Here is a 19335-nt window from a genome sequence, read left to right as displayed (position 1 = left end):
ATGGTGATTTCCCAGGCGATGCTCCCAGCTGTAAGGGGAGGACCAGCTGTGAAACATTATCTTGTGAGCCACGGCTTTAAATACAACAGAAGGATGGTCCTCAGCCATTAACCAGTTAACAATCGTACAGCTGTTTGAGGGAGGAAAATGTTTTGCAATTACTCAATATTGCCATTAATAAATTGAGAGGAACAAAGCCAACAGCTGAGCTGGGATGGGCAAAGAGCTCTCACTTGAAGCATCATCTGAAGCAATGAGGGGCTGTGAAGATGTTGCTAAAACACAGCTCGCCCAGACACCCATGATAAGGGAAATCCTGACGTGTTTTCCCAGGCCAAGCCAGGGCATATGGCCTCTACTCTTGGCAAGGGAATGAATTCTCCAGCTTTCTGGTATAGTCTAAAACTTAATCAGAAGCAGCACAGCAATGAATGTGTCACCAGGCAAGCAAGGTTGCATGGGACTTCCTTGCAAGCTCTTAGATATAAGGCAAAGTAGTCCTAGAATACCTACCACTGTCCCTCACCATCTTCATGCAAAAGCTGAATTTCATCCCCGTTTTTCACCAGCAGATCCTCTGATCCTCTCCTCTTGCAGTCTGCAAGGGCTTTGTATTTTCCTGGAGACTGCGGTAGTAAGAAAAAAGTATCTTATTTAGTTGCATTTCATATCACACTGCTGTTACTTCTGACTGCTGCAGGGAACATGACAGAGCCCTATCAGCTACCTTAATTAAAATTATTTCAAGAAACTGTCTGAGACGTCTCCTCATTCCCCAGATTGAGACATGGAAAACCTGAGAGACCTGGACAAGATACATTCATTAGCCAGTGAAGCACAACAAAGCAAGATGACTGAAAATAGCAGAACCCCAAGTTTTGGGATTCTTGCGTCTCTGTACTAACCAGCTGGTTCCCGTCCTCCTCTTCGGTGTCCGAGCAGTTGGAGAGGTACTGGTTACCCGACCACTCCTCCAGCCCCTCACAGATTTCCAGGGACTGTGACATTCCTGGCCAGCCTGCAAGAGAACATGCAGCTCAGGTTGGGGGTTCCCCAGCACCCGACAAGGGCACCCCGAGGGAAGGGGAAGGGTCCGTACTTCTGTGGGGCTTGTTCTGGGGGGATGGGAGCCCACTGTCCAGCATCACTGGGCTGGTGCGCTCCGAATCGTTCTCTTCTGAGCTTATGGAGGCTCTCTGCTGCTTTCTGAGTGATTAAAAAAAAAAAAAAAAAAAAAAAAAGGAAATCATCTTTGTTTTACTTTATGGATGAAGATAAACGCCACAAGGTTTTGTAAAACAGGGTGAGAAATAGTAACAGTACTTTTTAATGTATGTTTCTATAACGGTTAAGGACGTCAGCGTCTGGTTTTAAATTTTTGGGAGGGGAAATAAAATTGCTACAGTATCTCTTTCCCTGAATTTGAGTGCCCTCTTTGATCTCTTGTCTCCATGTGCAGAGGAGCTGCAGCTCGGGCCGTGCTGCCAGGCGAGCGCTCGAGGGTGCCCCTCACAGACCCCCTCCCCGGACCACCACCGCCAAAGGATAACGGCAGCACATCCCTCCTGCCACCTACACGGGGGACTTGGACAGATATGGGGGGGGGGGGAAAATAGCACAGAGGTAGGACACGGCCAGAGGGCACGGGGTGCCCAGCGATGGGAGGGGACCGGGGAGACCCCCCAGTCCGGCTCCTGGGACTCACCCATCACTCAGCTGGGAGGAGAGCGGGAGCTGGTCCGTGCACGAGCCAGGCTGCTGCTTCTCCACTGTGGGGAGGTCAAACACCAGCTTAAATTCCATTTTTTTATTAGTAACGGTCACACTTGAAGCATTATTTTAAAAGTTAGACCTTTTGTACAACTCTAATGATTTCTATTTAGAGCAAAAACAGACCTAGGGACTCTTGCAAAGCACAGACTTAGCTATGATTAAGATGGTGTGTTAGCACAAATCCAATAGTGAGCATGCCACTGAAGACTATAATACGCTTAAAACCAGGCATCTGCTATGTATCCTGTTGAATTAAGCCTATGATAACAAATGTGAAATAATCCCCAAGGTAATGACCAAAAAAACCTCAAAAGTACTTCTGTAATTCATTTTCACATAAGCACCTGGTCTTTGCTGCTGTAAATTGTGTTATTTCCCTGTAATGTAAGACCTCACTCCAGTATTTTGCTACTAGGCTACTTTTGAAAATCAATTCTCTGGTGAGAATTAGTGGATTTGAAGATTAGCAATGTGAAAATGGGAAAGGTTCTGCTGCAGAGTGAGCGCCATGCAGAAATTGGTCAAATGTACCTTTTATAAGTTCCTGCTGCTTGAACAAAATTTTTCTTATTTCATTCAACCATGCCATCTTCAGATCTACTGTTTGGGCCTGGAAGAAGAGAAAACTGTCTGAATTTTGAATTAAGAATCATCCATTACAATGTATGAATAAAACCTTACTTTTCTATGCTGTAATTATCTGAAATACCCTTTTATCCAAAGCCACCATTAAATTTTAAACTTTCATGATCTTTTAAAATTGATGATCCCCACTACACTCTGGCAAAACACAGTGAAAACTGTGGAGCCATCAATACAACTCAAGGAGTGAATGCACACACACACACACGTGTGCATACATCTTATCTCTTTAACAAAATACACAAAGGGCCAAATCTGCCTTTTGAAGATATATATATTCTGCTACATACATCTGCTTTATGAATTCAAGTTGGCTGCTGTGTTGTAACATGGAGAACTAAAAAGGTAAGCAGAAGACTAACTAAAAAAATCCATCAATCAACAATATTTCCACAATGGGTTTTCCTGTGAACACCCTGTTAGGCAAACATTTCACCTCCATAAACTTCTATCGAAAATGCTACAAAAGGAAAAAGGAAAAAAAAAAAAAAATCGGGAATAAATCAGGTCACTTGGTCTCCTATTTTGTAGATGAGTTGAAAGACTACTGGAAATAGCACCATGGAGGCTAAACCTTTGCTCTGGGAGCAGTTCTGACGTCTAATTGTAGAGGAGCACATGTGGTCCGGGTCCATTAAAGCATGAGGCCCATTTCCCACCTCAATTCACATAAGCTATTAAGCACAGTAAAATCTTTTTCTTCAACTACTGGTCTATTTGAGATTTCATCTGGAATAAAAGGCTCTGTTTCCAAGGAACAATTCTGTCTCCACTTTAAGATGACTTTTACAGTTCTGGACTGGACACCAAGGACCTGCTGCTGGGACAGCTCTGTGAATGCTGATGTGGGCAAATTAAATATCCGATAATCCCATAAAGGTCAATGGGAGACATTTCCGTAACACTGTTATGAGGATGTACAAGTATCCTGATTTTTCAAACTACAAACCTGCACAACATAGACTTCTTCTCGCCCGCTATACCAGATTTCAAATTTCCGATGATCTCCTTTCACATTCTCAGTTATTCCAACTGCATTCATCTGCAAAGGAGCCAAAAAATTAAACATACTATAAATCTCTCCCTCCTCCCTGTGATTCCAGACATTTTGCAGCATGTTAAACAAACCTGTTTTCACCCAATTTAACACATTTCATCAACTTTAATTTCAGTAGCAACTGAAAGTCATTATCTAACTTGTCTCCCCTGACTTTCCACCAGCTTGCTTTATTTGCAAAAGCTTTCTGAAACCAATCAAGAGACCTTAGGGGACTTTTCATTTGGGAATCAGTGGAACTAACTGAAAAGTCATCTCATACCTCTATCAGCATTAAATTTCTCGGATGAGGCATACAAAGCTTTATAAATTCATGGCACATTGTTTTTCTACATACATTATTTCTGCCATATGATTCTTTATTTACTCGCTGCATTCTGTGTTTCATTCTTTCAGTGATCTTTAAAACCCATTTGTGAAGCCCTCAGCTCCCTCAGGGATTTCAGTTCAATGTCTTTTGGTCCCTGACCATCCCCATAGTTGAGACATCATTCTAAGGTTTCCAAAAGAAGGGTTAATTTTTGGATAAAAAGCCTGACCTGCCGTAAACCTGGCTTTCAGGAAGCATGCAGACTTCAGGCTAGACGTGGCTGAATGCTGCTGTAGCTAAACACCCGTTATCACAGACCACTTTTGATAAATTGGATGGAAATGCCAAAGGCCCAAATAATTCAGGATCTGTACAACATGACCCAACTGAATCATCTGTTTAACACTGCTGTTCTTTGTTAATATGTGCATCCTCAGAGCTTTTGGCCTGGAAGATTACAAGGCTTTACAAATTAGGTCACCTAGGCAAACTTTCTGGTCCTAGTTACTTTTTCAAATGTTGGCACCCATTTTCAGTGACTATGAAAAGACTCAGGAAATAGGAAGCAAGTTGCAAATTGACTCTCCTCATTCCTTCACTGGTGTGAACAGCAGAGCTCTTACGAACTTCTGAGAAGGTGTTTGCCTCCAGATGCAGAAAGGCCCACCACTGAATAGCAGTCAGTATTTCCTAGTTTTATTTTGTTTTAAAAAATTTTAAATAATTTTAAAAAAAATATTTTATCCTGTGCAGTGTACTGCCATAAAGCCCTAGAAAGGCAGATCAAGCCCTATTCTGGTTTTATTAAAACTTAAAAATAATAATTTATGAAAGTTGTTGAAAGGGCAGCCTAGAGAGTGCCTCATCCACATTCTGCAATTTCCAGTTCTGCGCGTCTCCCCTGGCACGGCAATTTCTACAGAAGCTCCTACAAAACTGCCCAGGCATCAAGATATTAGAAATTATAGACAATCTACTACGAGGATGCAAAGGGAAGTGCCAGGAATAGACATGTTTAAGGTCTGCTCATGCACGGTAGTTCCCCCGCATCGCCCTCCGCGGCGGCCCCAGGCAGGCTGATTCACTCGGCATCGCAGTGAGTTATGGACCTGCCTCCTCTAAGTCACCCGCTCTCAGCTGAAGAGGTATTTACCCCTGGGTATTTCAGACAGTATGTAAAATATTATCCTGAGGGGTTTCTTCTGTTTGTTTCACAGACGTCCAGTTACACAGCTTCTACCCAACAGCTTGCTTTAATTCTGAATCACCAGAAAACATTCTTGTAAAGAAAACCAATATCCTGATACTATCCTGAATTCAAACAAATGTCGAGCTCCAGAAACATGGCTTCACCCTCAGGACAGCAATTCTGAAAATGGATGTAATCCTGCAGCACCCATTCTCTAACCCCCACCTCTCAGTGTGGCAACGCAAACAGCTGGAAAATGAGCCCTCCCAAGGCAAAGAAAAGCCCTGGCCACACTGCCTGGGCTCCTGAGCACAGGATTTTCTCCTCTGAGCACACTTTCCCCACACCACCCCTTCAATTCTTTCAAAAGTACGTATGGTAAAATGAGTGCTACAGGGAAAATAAGCTCTCCTGAAAAAAAAAAAATAATGCTGTTTGGGAAAAACATTTAAGTACCTAAACATATGGCCTGGGATTTGCTTTTAATACACAATTTGTAACATGCACTGAAGCTGAACAGACTTACCTATTATTACATGGGTTTCTGACTACTCATGGCATCTCCCTCCCCAGACCCCGCTGAGATCAAGGACCTGCAGCATCTGGGCCTGAAGGCTCTGCCTCCAAGTGCCCATTTTTTTCTATTCTAAGGTATACCCATATTGGGTTTTTATTTATCAAGAAAAACAAGGCAGAATACTGAGACAAAATGCTGATGCTAGAAGTGCTCATCACATGCAGTATGCCAGAAGGTCTCTTTCAGAGGAGCAGTTTGGGATTTTTATAGATAATAGTTAGCATTTATAGGCTTGGGACAGTTGTTTGTCCCTCATATTTTGCCATAGGCTATTCTCTTAGTCTGATAATTGTACTTTTAGTTGCAGTTAGAGCTTGCCAAAGGAGGAAGGCAATGAGAGAGGAAAAATAGCTATCTCTGCATCTTCCTGGCTGGGAAACAGGGCTCAGGAGCCTCCAGGCAGACCCCAGACCCAGGTGGGCTGGGGAAGATGCAACGGGCCTCCCCAGTTTCATGCCCTCGCCCCCGCTCCTGGGAAGCAGGCTAGGGGAGGGGGGCAAGGGACGTTCTCATCCCTGGGACTTGCCCACAGCTCCATTTCCCTGGCAGATGCCATCACATATGTGACTCCAAATCCACGGGCTCTCCCAGCCGCTGCTTCAGCTGTGGGGGGTCCTCACAGCTTATTACAACCAACAGCCTTCCACGGGCATGGCACTTCTGTATGAGGCATTACAGCCCTCAGTAGCTGAAAACGAGCCATTGCGTTAGAGGAAAAATGCTCTCTGGGTCTGCAGTTACTGGTTTACAATACACATGACAACAGCCCCAACCAAAATGTCCTTACTTTCAAAAAATGCTTGAAACTGTAAGATGAGGTTTTGTCATATCCGTCTCCATGCTCCTCCCGCTTCTTGCAGAAGACCAAGGCTTTCTCATACAGGAACAGATGCCTCTGCATTGGCTTGAACCTGGCAAGATCCTTCATTTTTGTTGGACCTTTTCGGTGTCCTGTCCAAACACTGAAAGATCCTTGCATCAATACCTTCCCCAGTTCGCTCAGGTCACCCTGGTGAGGGTACGACAAATAAAAAAAAGAAAGAAAAAGACATCAATTAAAATGTAAGCTATCAACTAAAATGTAAGCTGACTGTCCAAATAATGACGGGTGATGGGGCCAGCTCTGTTCCAAGGCACGTCACTCTAAGAATAGGTCTTCCTGGAAGGATCAGATGATCTTTTGGAAGTGACGGCGTGATGCCAGGAGGGAGCCAGAGGTCTCGGATGCAAGGCTGCAGCTGGTCTATGTGAAGGGATACAAATCAGTAACTGGAAGAACTAGGAGGGTAGGAAAACTCTCCAGCTCCTATGGAAGACCAGGTCAAGGGCTCTGGCTACTTCAGTTGGAGAGAGCAGATGAAATCTGAGCCTGAACTGAGGTCATGGAGAATGGGCTTCTCAGGGAGGCCAGGACTGGGGCCAGCAGCTTAGAAAGCCATCCCTTCACCCCTCCCTGAAGCCCTAGGAAAGACAATGACCTCAATGGGCAAGGATCAAAATCAGCATCAGAGAGTATTCAGTTAAATCTTGAATGAGAAATGCTCTGAAGACATCCCAGGTGAATGATAAGATGAGCCATGAGAGATCTAAGGTACATGCTGGAAAAAATACTCTCGAGAACCACAAGGTGGCAAGTGTGGGCACAATGTGACTTTGAATACGTCCTTTGGATGTGGCTATTTTCCAAAATCCTGAAATCAGATGGAAGACTGTCACCTATAAGAGCTTCCTGATCCCATTCACTTTGTAGCTGTTCTAGTATAGTTTTTAGCTCATACGTTCTAGGACACTATCCATTCCCCAGTGCATCATCTGGCCTTGTGCAAGGTCTCTCATTACCCAAATCTACTCACATCATATCCTGTTATTGAAATCTGATGCATAGAGTCATTGACTGACTTTAGCAAATCCAACATTGCGACCAGAGCTTCTTGAAGTTCCTGAACTCCATCACAGCTTGTGCTGTACTTTAACAACTCCTGAAAATAGAAATGGAAGAGCACGTGTTTGCACTTGAACAAAGCAGAGTTTTCCATCTCGCCCAAAGTTTCCAATGCCCAAGAGCAAGCTACACTGCCTGAGTTTCTTTTTTTTCACATGCCACTGGAAAAGAAGACTCTAAACCAGTCAGTATGAGGTGTGGAACAGATCACTGAAGCATGGCCCATTTTTTCTGGGTTTCCTTAAGGGTGGTGTCAGGTTAGATAGCAGCATCACGCTCATCTGAGTTTTTTGTGTTGCGTTTTCCTGCTCGGTAAGAAATGGAAAATAAGGCTCAGGTTTTCCATCAACTGCCAATATGTCATATATACCTTCAAATGAGGTTGCAGCAGATGATTGTCTTCAGACTGGCAGACACAAGGAACAGAACTTATAAAATCCAAAGCCTTCAAGTCGATAAGTGGAAGATGGATTAGGGAATTATACCATTGATATAAAATCCCTCTCATTTCAGATCTCCTGCACCCACTTACAGGTTCCTGTGTACTCATTTCTCATTCAGGAGGCTAGAAGGTGGGGTTCAGAAGCCCAAACCCCAGTGTCATTCCCACTTTACAGAGTGGGAATAACACCACTGCCCTGCCTCAGATAGGGACACAAGAATAAATGCATTAAAGATTACAGGCACTACAACAACCTGAGGAGAAGAGACGCATCAAGATAATATATTTCATTCATCATACTCCTATGATTGTCTCTGGTTCAGTTTTCTTAGAAGTGCTTCTGTCATTTTGCATCTCTGAACAGATTTAAATAGTCTCTTTCCCCTTTAAAAATGGCTTGTTGAAAGCACTTGTTCCTTTTTCAGGTATGTGGATTTTCGGCTTCACTCAAAGTCACCACGGAGGGCCAAGATAAGCAATATGTAATCTAAAGCTTGGTACTGATTTCCTTCAATTGAAAAATAAAACAAATCTATCTCCTGATGTCCTTTCAAAGCAGAATATGAAATACCTTCAGAAGCAACTGGTATTTTGTCAGGCGCTGCACTGGTTTGAGCAAATAGGAATCCAGCCCGAGTTTGTGCTCTAATTTTCTTTGGCATTCCTGGAACAAACAATTCAGATTAAGTAAATTCTGCACCAATTACGAGTAGTTATTCCAACAGCTTGACTAGTATGGTTTGGGTGACTTTGAAGACATCATGTAAAAGTGTCATACGGCGTCTATAATTAAAGAAATTTTATAAAACCACGTAAAATAATATAATGGATGGATCTGCCTTAAACTCCTTGTGTACAAGAAACTCTAAGTGCTACTTTTTGTGAGGCTTCCACGCAACAGAGTATGCTGCAAAATTGTGGGGTGCTGAGGAGGGTGTTCAGGAGACGTGAGTGTCCCAGGATGATGCTGGCCTTAGTAGGAACAAACAGCTCACCTGGAAGAAGGTGCTTTCGGAGCACTGCCTCCACAGGGACTCCGACCGGGGCTTGTTCTGGCAGTATTTCTCATACATCTGGAAATCCTCCCGCTGTAAGGGAAGCCAAAAGGCAAGTCACACGCATGCACACAAACCTGCTGGCCAGCCAAAAGAGGTTAACACTCAAACCGTATATTTTCTTTTTATCTCTGTTGACAATTTTAATATCTAAAAGTTCCGGAGTCTGGGTAAAAAACCCACTGCTGGAAATCACAGCAAACCACGGTGTAGTCACGACTGCTGCTCTCCCCCATCTGCTGCTGGCCACGCACCTACGCTCCCTGCCTTGCTGTTAGTATTGCGTATCAGAAGCGTCTTACTCAACTGACATAACTGAGGTGTTGCAGAGCGCAACAAATCAGGAGAAACATTGGCCTCCAAGTCTGCCTTATATGTGAAAATGAGTCACCCACCCTGTCTAGGAAACAAAATCCCACTCTCTCGGGTGCTCCCAGGCAACTTTCCAAACTGTGCAGGAAAATTCTGCAAGAGATGGGAGAAGAGACAAAATGCAGCGGTGAGCAAGGTACGGTTTGGGTATTTAATCGCTATAGAAAATCAATCTGATAAAAAAGGGAACGGAGCGAGCATCATACTTGTTGTGGAAGTCGTATATCTCGGGCATGTTTCCAAAGAGGACGTCCTTCCTGTTCCTCAGCACGGGAGGCATGAGGAGGAGCATGGCAGGGTTATCCATCTCAGCTCTGTAGCCCTGCGGGATGCAAAAGAGGCTCATCACTCAGTTGGTAAGGCCTTGGCTTGGCATCTCCTCAAAGGCAGATGAAAAAGGGGACGTGAACAGACTTCCAATACGGTCCGCTTTGTTTCAAAGTGCAACATCCCTTTTATTTCCTTATTTTTGTTTCTAAACCCCTGTCTTTCAGTCCCTGGGCACGTGGGGTTGTGGTCCAGCGGGGGATGGCTTGGGACAGGTCCCGTGGGGCCGGCCAGCACTGCGGAGATGCCCTCTGTTCACCCAAGACAGATCGCAGCCACTTGCTCCTCGCTGCGGCCTGGCTGCAGGAGGGGTGCTGGAGGAATACTTGTCTGGGCTGAACACATCTGCTGCCATGGCCATGGGACACGGGAGAGACAACGTGTCCGTGCGGGGTATGCAGTTACACACAGCCTCACCAGAACCAGCGCACGAGCTGACTTGCTGCAAAGCAGAAACGGCTTGAGATCAAATACCCAAATCAACGGCCTTTTTGCTCTTGTGCAAGACCTGCTGAGCACCAGGAGAGCCCCAGGCTCTCCTCGGTGCATCCGGATTTCTGTCCTCTGTGGCTCCACCTGACTCTTGAAATCACAGTCTCCCAAGCAGGGAAGAGCTGGAAGGGACACCACTGCCTTACAAATTGTTGGGTAGAACTAGGAAACAATGCAAATCTCCACGCAGTAAGATCACATCACCGCACCAACACAAAAACGTTCACCAGATGTGGTAAACGTCCTAACTGTAGGGTAGGGAGAAGGCACGGACAGAGCTCGGAACCGTCGCTGCAAAGACAACATCAACGTGAGCCACAGCTCAAGCTGGCCATGCCAGTCCCCAACCACTGCACAGAACTGAGGCCCTTTGAACATCAGTAGCAAAAATGTTTGCAAAAATGTATTCAGTACGTACAGCATATCTTCTCTGGCTTTCCAGATTAATCTCTCACACTCATTATGGTTAGAATCAGTATTACTTATACTAAGCAGGCATTCTGTAGTTGATTAAGGATGCAGTGGAGACAAGTATCTGGAAAATTAGTCGTTTGTATTTAACCATTGCAAGCAGGCTTCCCCCTTCAAAGGAAATACTATTTTCAGAAAACTGAAGTCTATCGATCCATTTTTCTCTATCTAGACTTGATATGCACAGCAATAAATCTGTGTACCTGCCAACTGTTTTTTCATATAGAGTGTGGTTTAACAGAGAAAACAATCAGTGCAGGGCAACTATGTGTAACTACCTGCAGTCCAACAGATTTATATCCTGCTTGCTCCTGGGTGAGAGAAATGCAAGGGGGGAGAGCTATTTACCAACTTGTTTTGGCCATCAGCAAGAGTTATTTTGGAATAAAGTAGAAGTGTCTAAAATGGCAGTATGAGAAATTATAACCTGCTTTCTAAAGAAATATTCTTTATACATTCATGAACTTCACAGTGTTGAGACAGAATCCTCCCAAGGATAAAACACAAGCTTCTTTCTCTTGTCTCCAAAAGGCAGAAGAAATTAGGGAACAGTTAAAAATAACAGCTTTCTATACATTTTTCTAGGCACTGATAAAACTAATTACCAGTGCTTTTGTGTACAAACAGAAGGCTTCTTCCTCATTCTAGATGAAAAGCTCATCCTGACACCAACTGTTCCTGCAGATGCCTTCAACAAAGAAAACCTAGGGAGAAAACTTGAAAATTTATGACTAGCTTGGGATCTGACAGTTTGGTAGAAACCTGCCCGATCACACTTTTGCTTAGTTTGAGAGAGTGGCAGGTGCCCTTTTGTACAAGTCACCAGGGAACAGTAATAAGAAGTCACTCACCGTCAAAACAGTGAACAGTTCCTCTACGTACACTCTCTCAGTTTCTATAAGTTCATTTATGACATGGCTAAAATAAAGAAAAAATAAAAAAAATAGTGTATTATTCTTACATCTGTAAAAAACCCACAGGTAATCAGTGAGGTTCAACTACCCCGAAACATAGTGTGATCTCATGAACAACCAACATAGGGGTGATAAAACAGGCAAAAGTGCAAGAGATGACACTCAGGTCAGGGTGGAGGAACACAGGGACGGGGCAAGGACTGGCCAGAAATAAACATCGTTTTGAGTGATGTAAACAAAAGCTTACCCTTTTAGTATATCTAAGCTGTCCTCGCTGTCTGAAATAAAATATTGCAAGGAATTCCGTTTTTCCTGATAGTCGTGCATTACTTCAATCTGGAAGAGAAATGGGATGCACTGGGAAGAGCTGCAGGGAGGTCACTGCAGAGGCAGGATGAGCCCGGCCCCGATGTCAGCCCGGAAACTTCTTCGGGAAGGACAAAATATGCTTCCTTTTAAGACACCTTTTGTGACATCAGACTTTAAAAGGGCATGGAGTATAATGGGTAGCCAAATATTCTCAGAAATTACTCTGCTGCATATAATCTGAAAATACTGGTAACATAATTCATTAGCGCAGAAACCAGAGAACAGTTTCCACAGGGGAAACATCTGCGGATGGTGAGTTTTCCTAATAGACATCACTGTTATGCAAAGAACAAGATCACGGAATAACACATAGGAAATTGATATCTGTGACTTGGAAAAACAATCCAAGATAGATATCAGGTGTTGGACTAATCCAATGAAACCATATGGATATGAAAGTGGTTGTAGTTTTGGGGATTTTTTTTTAAAAAAAAAAAGAACACCTTCAAATGCAAAGTCTAAGTACAAGTTTTAGAAGGGTTTCAGTTTTTCAGTGTATAAAATTCATTCAGATTTAATGAATAATTTTTACCTTGCGAGAACTTGGAGTTTTTCTTGATGTTTTCTTCCCAGGGAGGGAGAGATCAAATGAAAATTTCAAACTCGAATTAAAATCCACACCTTGGGTAGAAAAAAGCATAATTACATTATGCACACCTATAGTGAGGGAGACGGTTCAGACAGAAACTAATTTGTCATAAAGAAAAATGGGTTACATTTTAAGAATGAATAATTAGTTAGCTAGTACTACAAGCAAACTGACAAAATAAAGGGGATATATCTCAAACAACAATACTAATACCAAACAGCACAAGTGACACAAGTGATCATAAAGGCCATAAAGTAAAACGTGATCAGAAAAATCAAAATGTCCATTAAGTGAATACGGTAATCAAAACCTAACGAAGTCTGTGAAGCCTGTGCAAATGATAGAAAACAGTAAAATCAAATCAACTACCAAAAGGAACATCACCTACTGGGATACTGTTTGAAAGACTTTTTATGAACACGGGGCAAGGTGCTCAGCTGGTATAAACTGTTTCTTCATCTTGGAAGAATTTATTGATGTTGTCAGTAAATAATTACAGGTTGTAATACTTTGGGTTACAGAGGTAAACTGGAAGCTTAAAAATAAAACATCAATCTCCCCAGTGAGCTATATGGCATCTTTCAAATACTTCTTACTCCTCAGTATGGCAATTCTTCACCAAAAGGGTCTTTTCCTCTCACATGAATGGCAATAATGAATTTCTCCAGCATCGCGCTGGCTCCAGCCTCAGTGACAGCCCCACCTGCCAGGCAGCAGCCCATGGCTGCACCAAATTCTGAGATGGACCAAGAAGAAGCACATTCTGAGGTGCAATATTCACCTTATTTACAAACAGAAAAAGACGCTAGCAAAGTAAAAAGAAAAAAAAAAAAAAAAAAAACAAACAAACAAACAAACAACAAAACACCTGGACTAATGAACTATCTTTCCATTAGGGTGAAAAAAGGTATCGCAGCACATATGAATGCAACAGCAGCTGTGTCTGCATCGAAGGTTTGAACAGGGCTGACACCAAAGAGCCACCTTTTGTGAAGCAGAAGATGCAGGGGAGAAAAATGCAGGAATGCAAATCCACGTGGAGAGCAGGCACCCCTCCCTCAGATGGGGCTGCTGGAAGATCAGGTTCTTATGTGTTACCACACCAGCGAAGCCTTAGACCTCCACACGTAAACAAACCATATGAGGGAGCAGAGAGACCCGGCCGGTGGGGAGCTGGTCAGAGGCGCGCGTGGGGTGTGACCCACCGTGGGCAAGAAGACCCAAAAGGAGCGAGGACTTGCCAGTGGTCCTACTGGGAGACTCCCACGGGGAGGCAGGGAGCACGGGTGGGAGGCAGAGGGGAGACGGTCCCGGCTGCAGCCCGCTGTTCTGCAGCAAGAGTGATGTTACTCCAGCACTGGGGCTCTGCTGTGGCCTGCCGTACCGCTGCGCGGCACCTCACTGTGCTTTATGGCTCAGGACAGGAGAGGTTTACTCTTTTTTCCCCCCCTCAAAAAGTGGCTTCAAAATTAGAACCACGTTTATCAGACAGGCTTCAAATCCAGGGCAAAGATGAAAGAGGAAGTGTCTGTCCTCGGACAGAAAAAGAAGGGGGGAAAAAATGAATGAAAGAAAGAAAGAAAACGGGGACAAAAGTAATATGCTTAGAGGTGGCTTGGTTTCAATCCACGCCATAGAACCCATCCATCTCAAAGCACTCCCGGCGGAGCCCAGCATGTGTCTTTGACACTGCCCATCACGCCAGCAGGCCTGCAGCATTTTGATGTTTGGTATCAAACAGAGGCCTTATTAAAAAGCTCTCTTGGCATGATCTATCCAAAGAGGAGCCTTTTGTCTTTCCCCGCTTGCTGGCTATGCTCACTTCAACACACCTGATCATCTCTTTCAGGAAGCGGATTAATGGAGGATACTTGTGCTTTGCAGGTGACTGAGTGCCTTTTCTTGAAAAATGTGCATCCTATAAAGTCATGAAATAAGTCCAGCTGATTGATGATGGTCTCACAACGTCCCACAGAGGTGGCCAGCCATTTATCCCTACCCTTTGAGTCAGTAATTCCTCCTTAACACTTCCCTGTTTCTAGAAAGCTGGAAAAGTTACATTAGGTAAAACACGCAATAGTCTTTTAAATTAGACTCAGAGCTTTTTTTCCTGCTTGAGGAAAGGGATTCAGAGGGCAGCGTGGTCTAGTGAAGGTGGCCTCAGCCTGGGAAGAGGAAATTTAGGAATTATTTGCTACACTGGCCTGCATCTTGAGTAGCTTAGTTCCCCTCACTGCATCTAGCTTCATTTCCACCCCTCCACTAGCTTGGCCATTTACATTAGTCACTCCCTGAACTGGAGCCACTTTTACTGTTTCTGTGAGACCTGCTACAATTCACCATAACTAATATTCACTAATTCATCATAAAAATTTTGTGTTAAAACACAAATGTTTAATTGTTTTATTCAGCCAGATCACTGAATTTAATTTTACCACATAATTTAGCATATCCCTGGTTTAGAATACATGGGTGTTTGGAATACTTTTTAATTCTGATACATACAGGACTGCCAAAGATGAAAGTTTTAATGTTATCATTTAAAGCTAACATTGTGCCACATCCCATTACCAAAATCAAGGCAGAACATTCAGTGACCTCAGTTCAATCAGAATTTGTAGCTTTACAGGCATTGATTATTCCACAGTTGGGATTTACGGCAGACACCCTCAAGGAATCAAAGGGAGTTAAGCATCCAGCTCATTTCTGTTCATGAGCTTTGAGTTCCTCATTTCTCCAAGCTCCTTTGCAAACATCAGTCTAACTTTACGTCAGTTCCAACTCTAAGACAGCCACAGAGAATAGGTATGCTAATAGATTTATAAACCTTGCCCTTTTCCCCTGTAATACCAATTCACCAGTTTTCAGCCCAGTAGGATGCTTGTAAAGCAAAACTGGAAGTATGCACTGTTTACAGATCTCTTTTTTCACTGAATAGGAAGTGAAAATAAATACCAAGCAACCAGCCCCATTCTTCACACAGGTGTGGGGAGCTAGACACAAAAATTGGAAAAATAATAAGTCATCTCATACATATTTAGCATTATACAACAACTCTGCATCAGCCAACAAGGTTTAGCTTTCTTCTCAAAACTGTCCTTAGCCTTACTGTTCCTGCTTCAAAGTAAAATTATAATCTGAAAATACCATAAGCTTAAAATATTTTACCATGTTTTGGAGAGAATAATGGTGATTTTGATCTCGGTGGATTTTCTGGCCGAGGGGCTACCAATTGGACAGGCCGCACGTGTTTATCCAACAGCTTCCGGAAGCAAGACTGCCGATTCTCAAACATGCTTCGAACGTTTTCAAGCTTGACTTGCATTGACTGTATCTGGCACTGTAGAGAGTGAAAAAGACTCCCATGATCAAATAACTACCATTATTTTGCACTCTGACCCGAACCAGAGGACTATAAAGCTGACAGCAGCACAACACAATCCAATCTTGCTTTTTACTTGTGTAACAAGGAACTGGAGGGGTTGCTTACCTTCAGTTCAGATGTTAAGATTGACTCAAAATCGTAGTGCAGGGCTTGGGGATCATAGTTTAAGTAGGCTGAAGAGCTTTCAAGAAATCTTTCTATGTCCTGGAGGGCTTTCTGAGCGCCTTCTTTAGACTGGCACTTGTCCATCTGCTGGTTGGCAAGCAGGTAGGCACCTTCATCACAGCACTGCAGAGCCTGGTCACAGCACGGGCAAACACAGGGAGCAAGACCGTCAGCAGCACCCCTACTAAATCAAGGTTCCCATAAGGAATATCATTTACTGGACCTGTACTTTCAACATTGAGCTAATTGGTACTCTAAAGCCCTCAGCAGCTACTGCATTTTGATTAGAAAGTAGAAAGGCCACATTTTTTCTGGAGGGTGACTGAAGTCCTCAACATACCCAGCCAAGTTGTGTCTCTACTTGTACATGGATAAAACCAGTGGTAAAACTGACACAGAAGCACTACTTAATGCATAGCTGAACCAAATGATAAGCAGATCTTTATCCAACTCAGAAAGCTGAAGGGGGCACTACAGAGTTCACAACAAGACAGGCAGCTTTCCTGAGATAAATACCTGGCTCAGTGCAGGTCTGAACTGTGAGGAATGATCAAAGCAATTGCACTCATGTTTTTAAAAAATTCGGGATTTTTAATTGCAGTTCAAAGTTCAACATGTAAGATGCACAGGTAATAGCTGAACGCCAGGCTGGGGTTCAGCTGGCACTACACACTGTGGGTGGGCATGGATGTGAGAAGATGCTGGAGCCAAGAATGAGAGAGGATCTCCAGTGCTGTGAACGGGAAGGGAGATGGTGGAGAGCAGGACCATGGTGTGCTCCAGCAGAGCCCACGGGCTAGAGCACTAGCACCAGCCAGGCTTGCAAGGAGCCCAGGAGAGGACAGTGCCCGGCAGCTGAGAGGCTGCCGAGGAACCGTCCGTCCCCACAGACTAGTGCAACACTGATGTGGAACACAGAGAGAGTAAAAACAAGCTCCCTAATCCCCCGAAACACTGAAATGGAACAGGGTCAAACTTCACTGCTGCTCTTAATGGCCTCAAGCATTACAGCCCTGTGCCTTCTGGCCTAATTAGCGTGAATTTCCCTAAATGAATATTTGATGCTGATTAAGATATCAAAGAGCGTTGAAGCCACATGACTCCACTTCCATGCTAGCACAGAGCAGCTGCCCCTATCTACCAATCTGTCACCTTATTTTACAGTCAGCTATGTTCATTCTTAGGAAATGGCTAAGAAAAAATGGCTGGGGTTTATCTGAAAGCGTTACCTCTAGTGCACTGGGTATGAAAACCTCAAAAGTCAATTAATACACGGTGGCAGCATGAAAGCATGCCCAACTGCAGCAGCTGAACTTTGGTGTTCTGAATTGCCCTCTGGAGATGCCCACCTCATTCTGCTGACTACTCATAGCACCAGCAGATATCTGTTTCCTAATTTAACCAGCTAAGTGAGGGGTGAAGCGCTCTTCCAGCCTCTGGGGAACACTTTCCAACCATGAACGACTGAAGCAAAGCTGTAAATTTCAGATGCTTCCAGCTAAGAAGTAGAGAGGCTAACCCCATGGAGAAGCTAACTATCTACCTCTCAAGGCACTGCCCCTGAACTCTACCTGCTGAAGGCGGGTATGAAGATCCAAGGTCTTCTGCAGTCGCATCTGCTTCCTTTTGATCTCATCAGACAAGACATCAGAATGGTGCCGCAGCTCGTTGCATTGCTGGCAGATTAAGTTGAGTGCGTAGTGATGATTTGCTGCTAGCTGGTGTCCGTGTAGTATCACCACCTGGGCCTTCCCTATCAGGTCCTTCAGTGAAAGGAAGAGAACGGATTGCACACTTACTGAAATAATGCCAAAATGTCTACATATAACAACACGCACGTTATTGTCTTACCAGATTTCAGGTACACATGGGGACGACTGCTATTAGGAGTAGCCAGAATGGGTGGCTTATGCAGGATAAAATGGCACCCATCATCTGGGAAAAAAAGCTTTTGCTATCCAAAAAAGAGGATGAAGAAGAAAACAGTATTTCAACAAACTAGCAATGCTGTGAATGGCTGCTGGCAATGTATTGCTGCTGTCTCCAGGATCTACACTCTTAAAAAAAAATGGAGCTGATGTCCAGTTTAGGCACACTATGCTCATAAGCATGAAAGGGAATTTGAGCAGTTAAGGTTTATGGTTAAAACGAAAGAGGCCCTTTGCAGCAAAGCTTGATGCAAAGAACTTGCTCTCTTGTCTGCACATCTTGGTCAGTGTAATGGTTACGTCTTCTCCAGGGTTGGCTTTTTGCTGGGAGTGCTTCCCTGTTGCACCCTGTCTGCCTGGCCTTTTGTTCCTCCTCCCTCTCTCCACAAACATTTCTTCCAAATGGCCAAAAATCTTTCGACCTTTCCCCTTAGGACTCTTATTTTCAAAGAAGCCTCAGGGGATTTTGTCCAGATACCTCAGGATTTCTCCACTGACCATAACCCACTAGCCAAGCACATCCCTTTACAGAAGTGACATCCTCAGTTAGGCTCTCATGAATCATCTCCCTTCACTCTGCTTTCCCCTACATCTCTTAGTCTTCATCCATATGTTATGTTCAAATCACAGACACGTCAAAATAGCAACTTTTTTGCCTCTCCATGTGCCTGGTAACAAGTCTCTGCCTATTAGCACTGCTAAAGCACTTAACATATAAATAATTCTTCTTCCAGCTCATTAACTCCCACGCCTTCCCTATGTTCAGAAATTTATCTGTTCTGGATTTTCATGGTGGCTCAGCGATTTATTTTAACTATGATAATTAAATACTCTGTTCGTGGCTTTCAGAATGATCACAGAGTTGCTGCACAGAGCAAAGACATGAAATCAATCCTTTTGTGCAGCCACTTACCAACGAATTACACCAGAACCAGGTAATTTCAGAAAACACCTCCTACTACAAATACAGAATGTGTCTCTTCTGTTTCATTAGTGCCTCCTTCTACGAAAGATTATCTCACCTGAGCCATACCATCGAAATGACCCAAGTCCTTGAGCCTCTGTTTTACTTGGGGGACGCTGTCGCCAGTGTCGGGCAGCTCTGCTTGCTGACCCATTAAAAATTCAATGGCATTCTTGACCTAGACACAAAGAAGAAGACTGCTGCAAAAGGATACAAAGCACAGGCAGAAAATCATTCTCAGACCAAAATTAATCACACTTTAGCTAAGACTGCTAAATCCAATAATAAAACTAGTGTCCAAGAACTAATTTCTAAATTCAAAGATGCTTCTGTCAGCAAAATTTATGCAACTGCACGATAGTGATACCTAAA

At 43.7% G+C, this 19335-nt stretch overlaps 1 protein-coding gene across 1 annotated transcript in view; it reads right to left on the bottom strand.

The window, feature by feature from the left end:
- MCF2 (MCF.2 cell line derived transforming sequence) overlaps nt 1–19335 on the bottom strand; it is a 60241-nt gene that overhangs the window by 7768 nt on the left and 33138 nt on the right. The window contains exons 10-28 of the mRNA XM_042807323.1: nt 19022–19141; nt 17643–17834; nt 16012–16203; nt 15690–15861; nt 12465–12553; nt 11811–11899; nt 11501–11567; nt 9566–9681; nt 9383–9452; nt 8928–9020; nt 8504–8596; nt 7402–7527; nt 6336–6557; nt 3365–3457; nt 2305–2383; nt 1706–1769; nt 1100–1206; nt 906–1018; nt 514–626 (exon numbers count right to left, since the gene is read on the bottom strand). Coding sequence (XP_042663257.1) covers nt 514–626; nt 906–1018; nt 1100–1206; nt 1706–1769; nt 2305–2383; nt 3365–3457; nt 6336–6557; nt 7402–7527; nt 8504–8596; nt 8928–9020; nt 9383–9452; nt 9566–9681; nt 11501–11567; nt 11811–11899; nt 12465–12553; nt 15690–15861; nt 16012–16203; nt 17643–17834; nt 19022–19141 — 2210 coding nt within the window. The remainder of the gene's footprint in view (nt 1–513; nt 627–905; nt 1019–1099; nt 1207–1705; nt 1770–2304; nt 2384–3364; nt 3458–6335; nt 6558–7401; nt 7528–8503; nt 8597–8927; nt 9021–9382; nt 9453–9565; nt 9682–11500; nt 11568–11810; nt 11900–12464; nt 12554–15689; nt 15862–16011; nt 16204–17642; nt 17835–19021; nt 19142–19335) is intronic.

The sequence above is a fragment of the Tyto alba genome, unplaced genomic scaffold (genome assembly GCF_018691265.1).
Source record: "Tyto alba isolate M040663 unplaced genomic scaffold, T.alba_DEE_v4.0 Super-Scaffold_5, whole genome shotgun sequence".
Taxonomy (NCBI): domain Eukaryota; kingdom Metazoa; phylum Chordata; class Aves; order Strigiformes; family Tytonidae; genus Tyto; species Tyto alba.
Note: the sequence above shows the minus strand (reverse complement) of the source record. Positions and strands in the feature narration are given on the sequence as shown.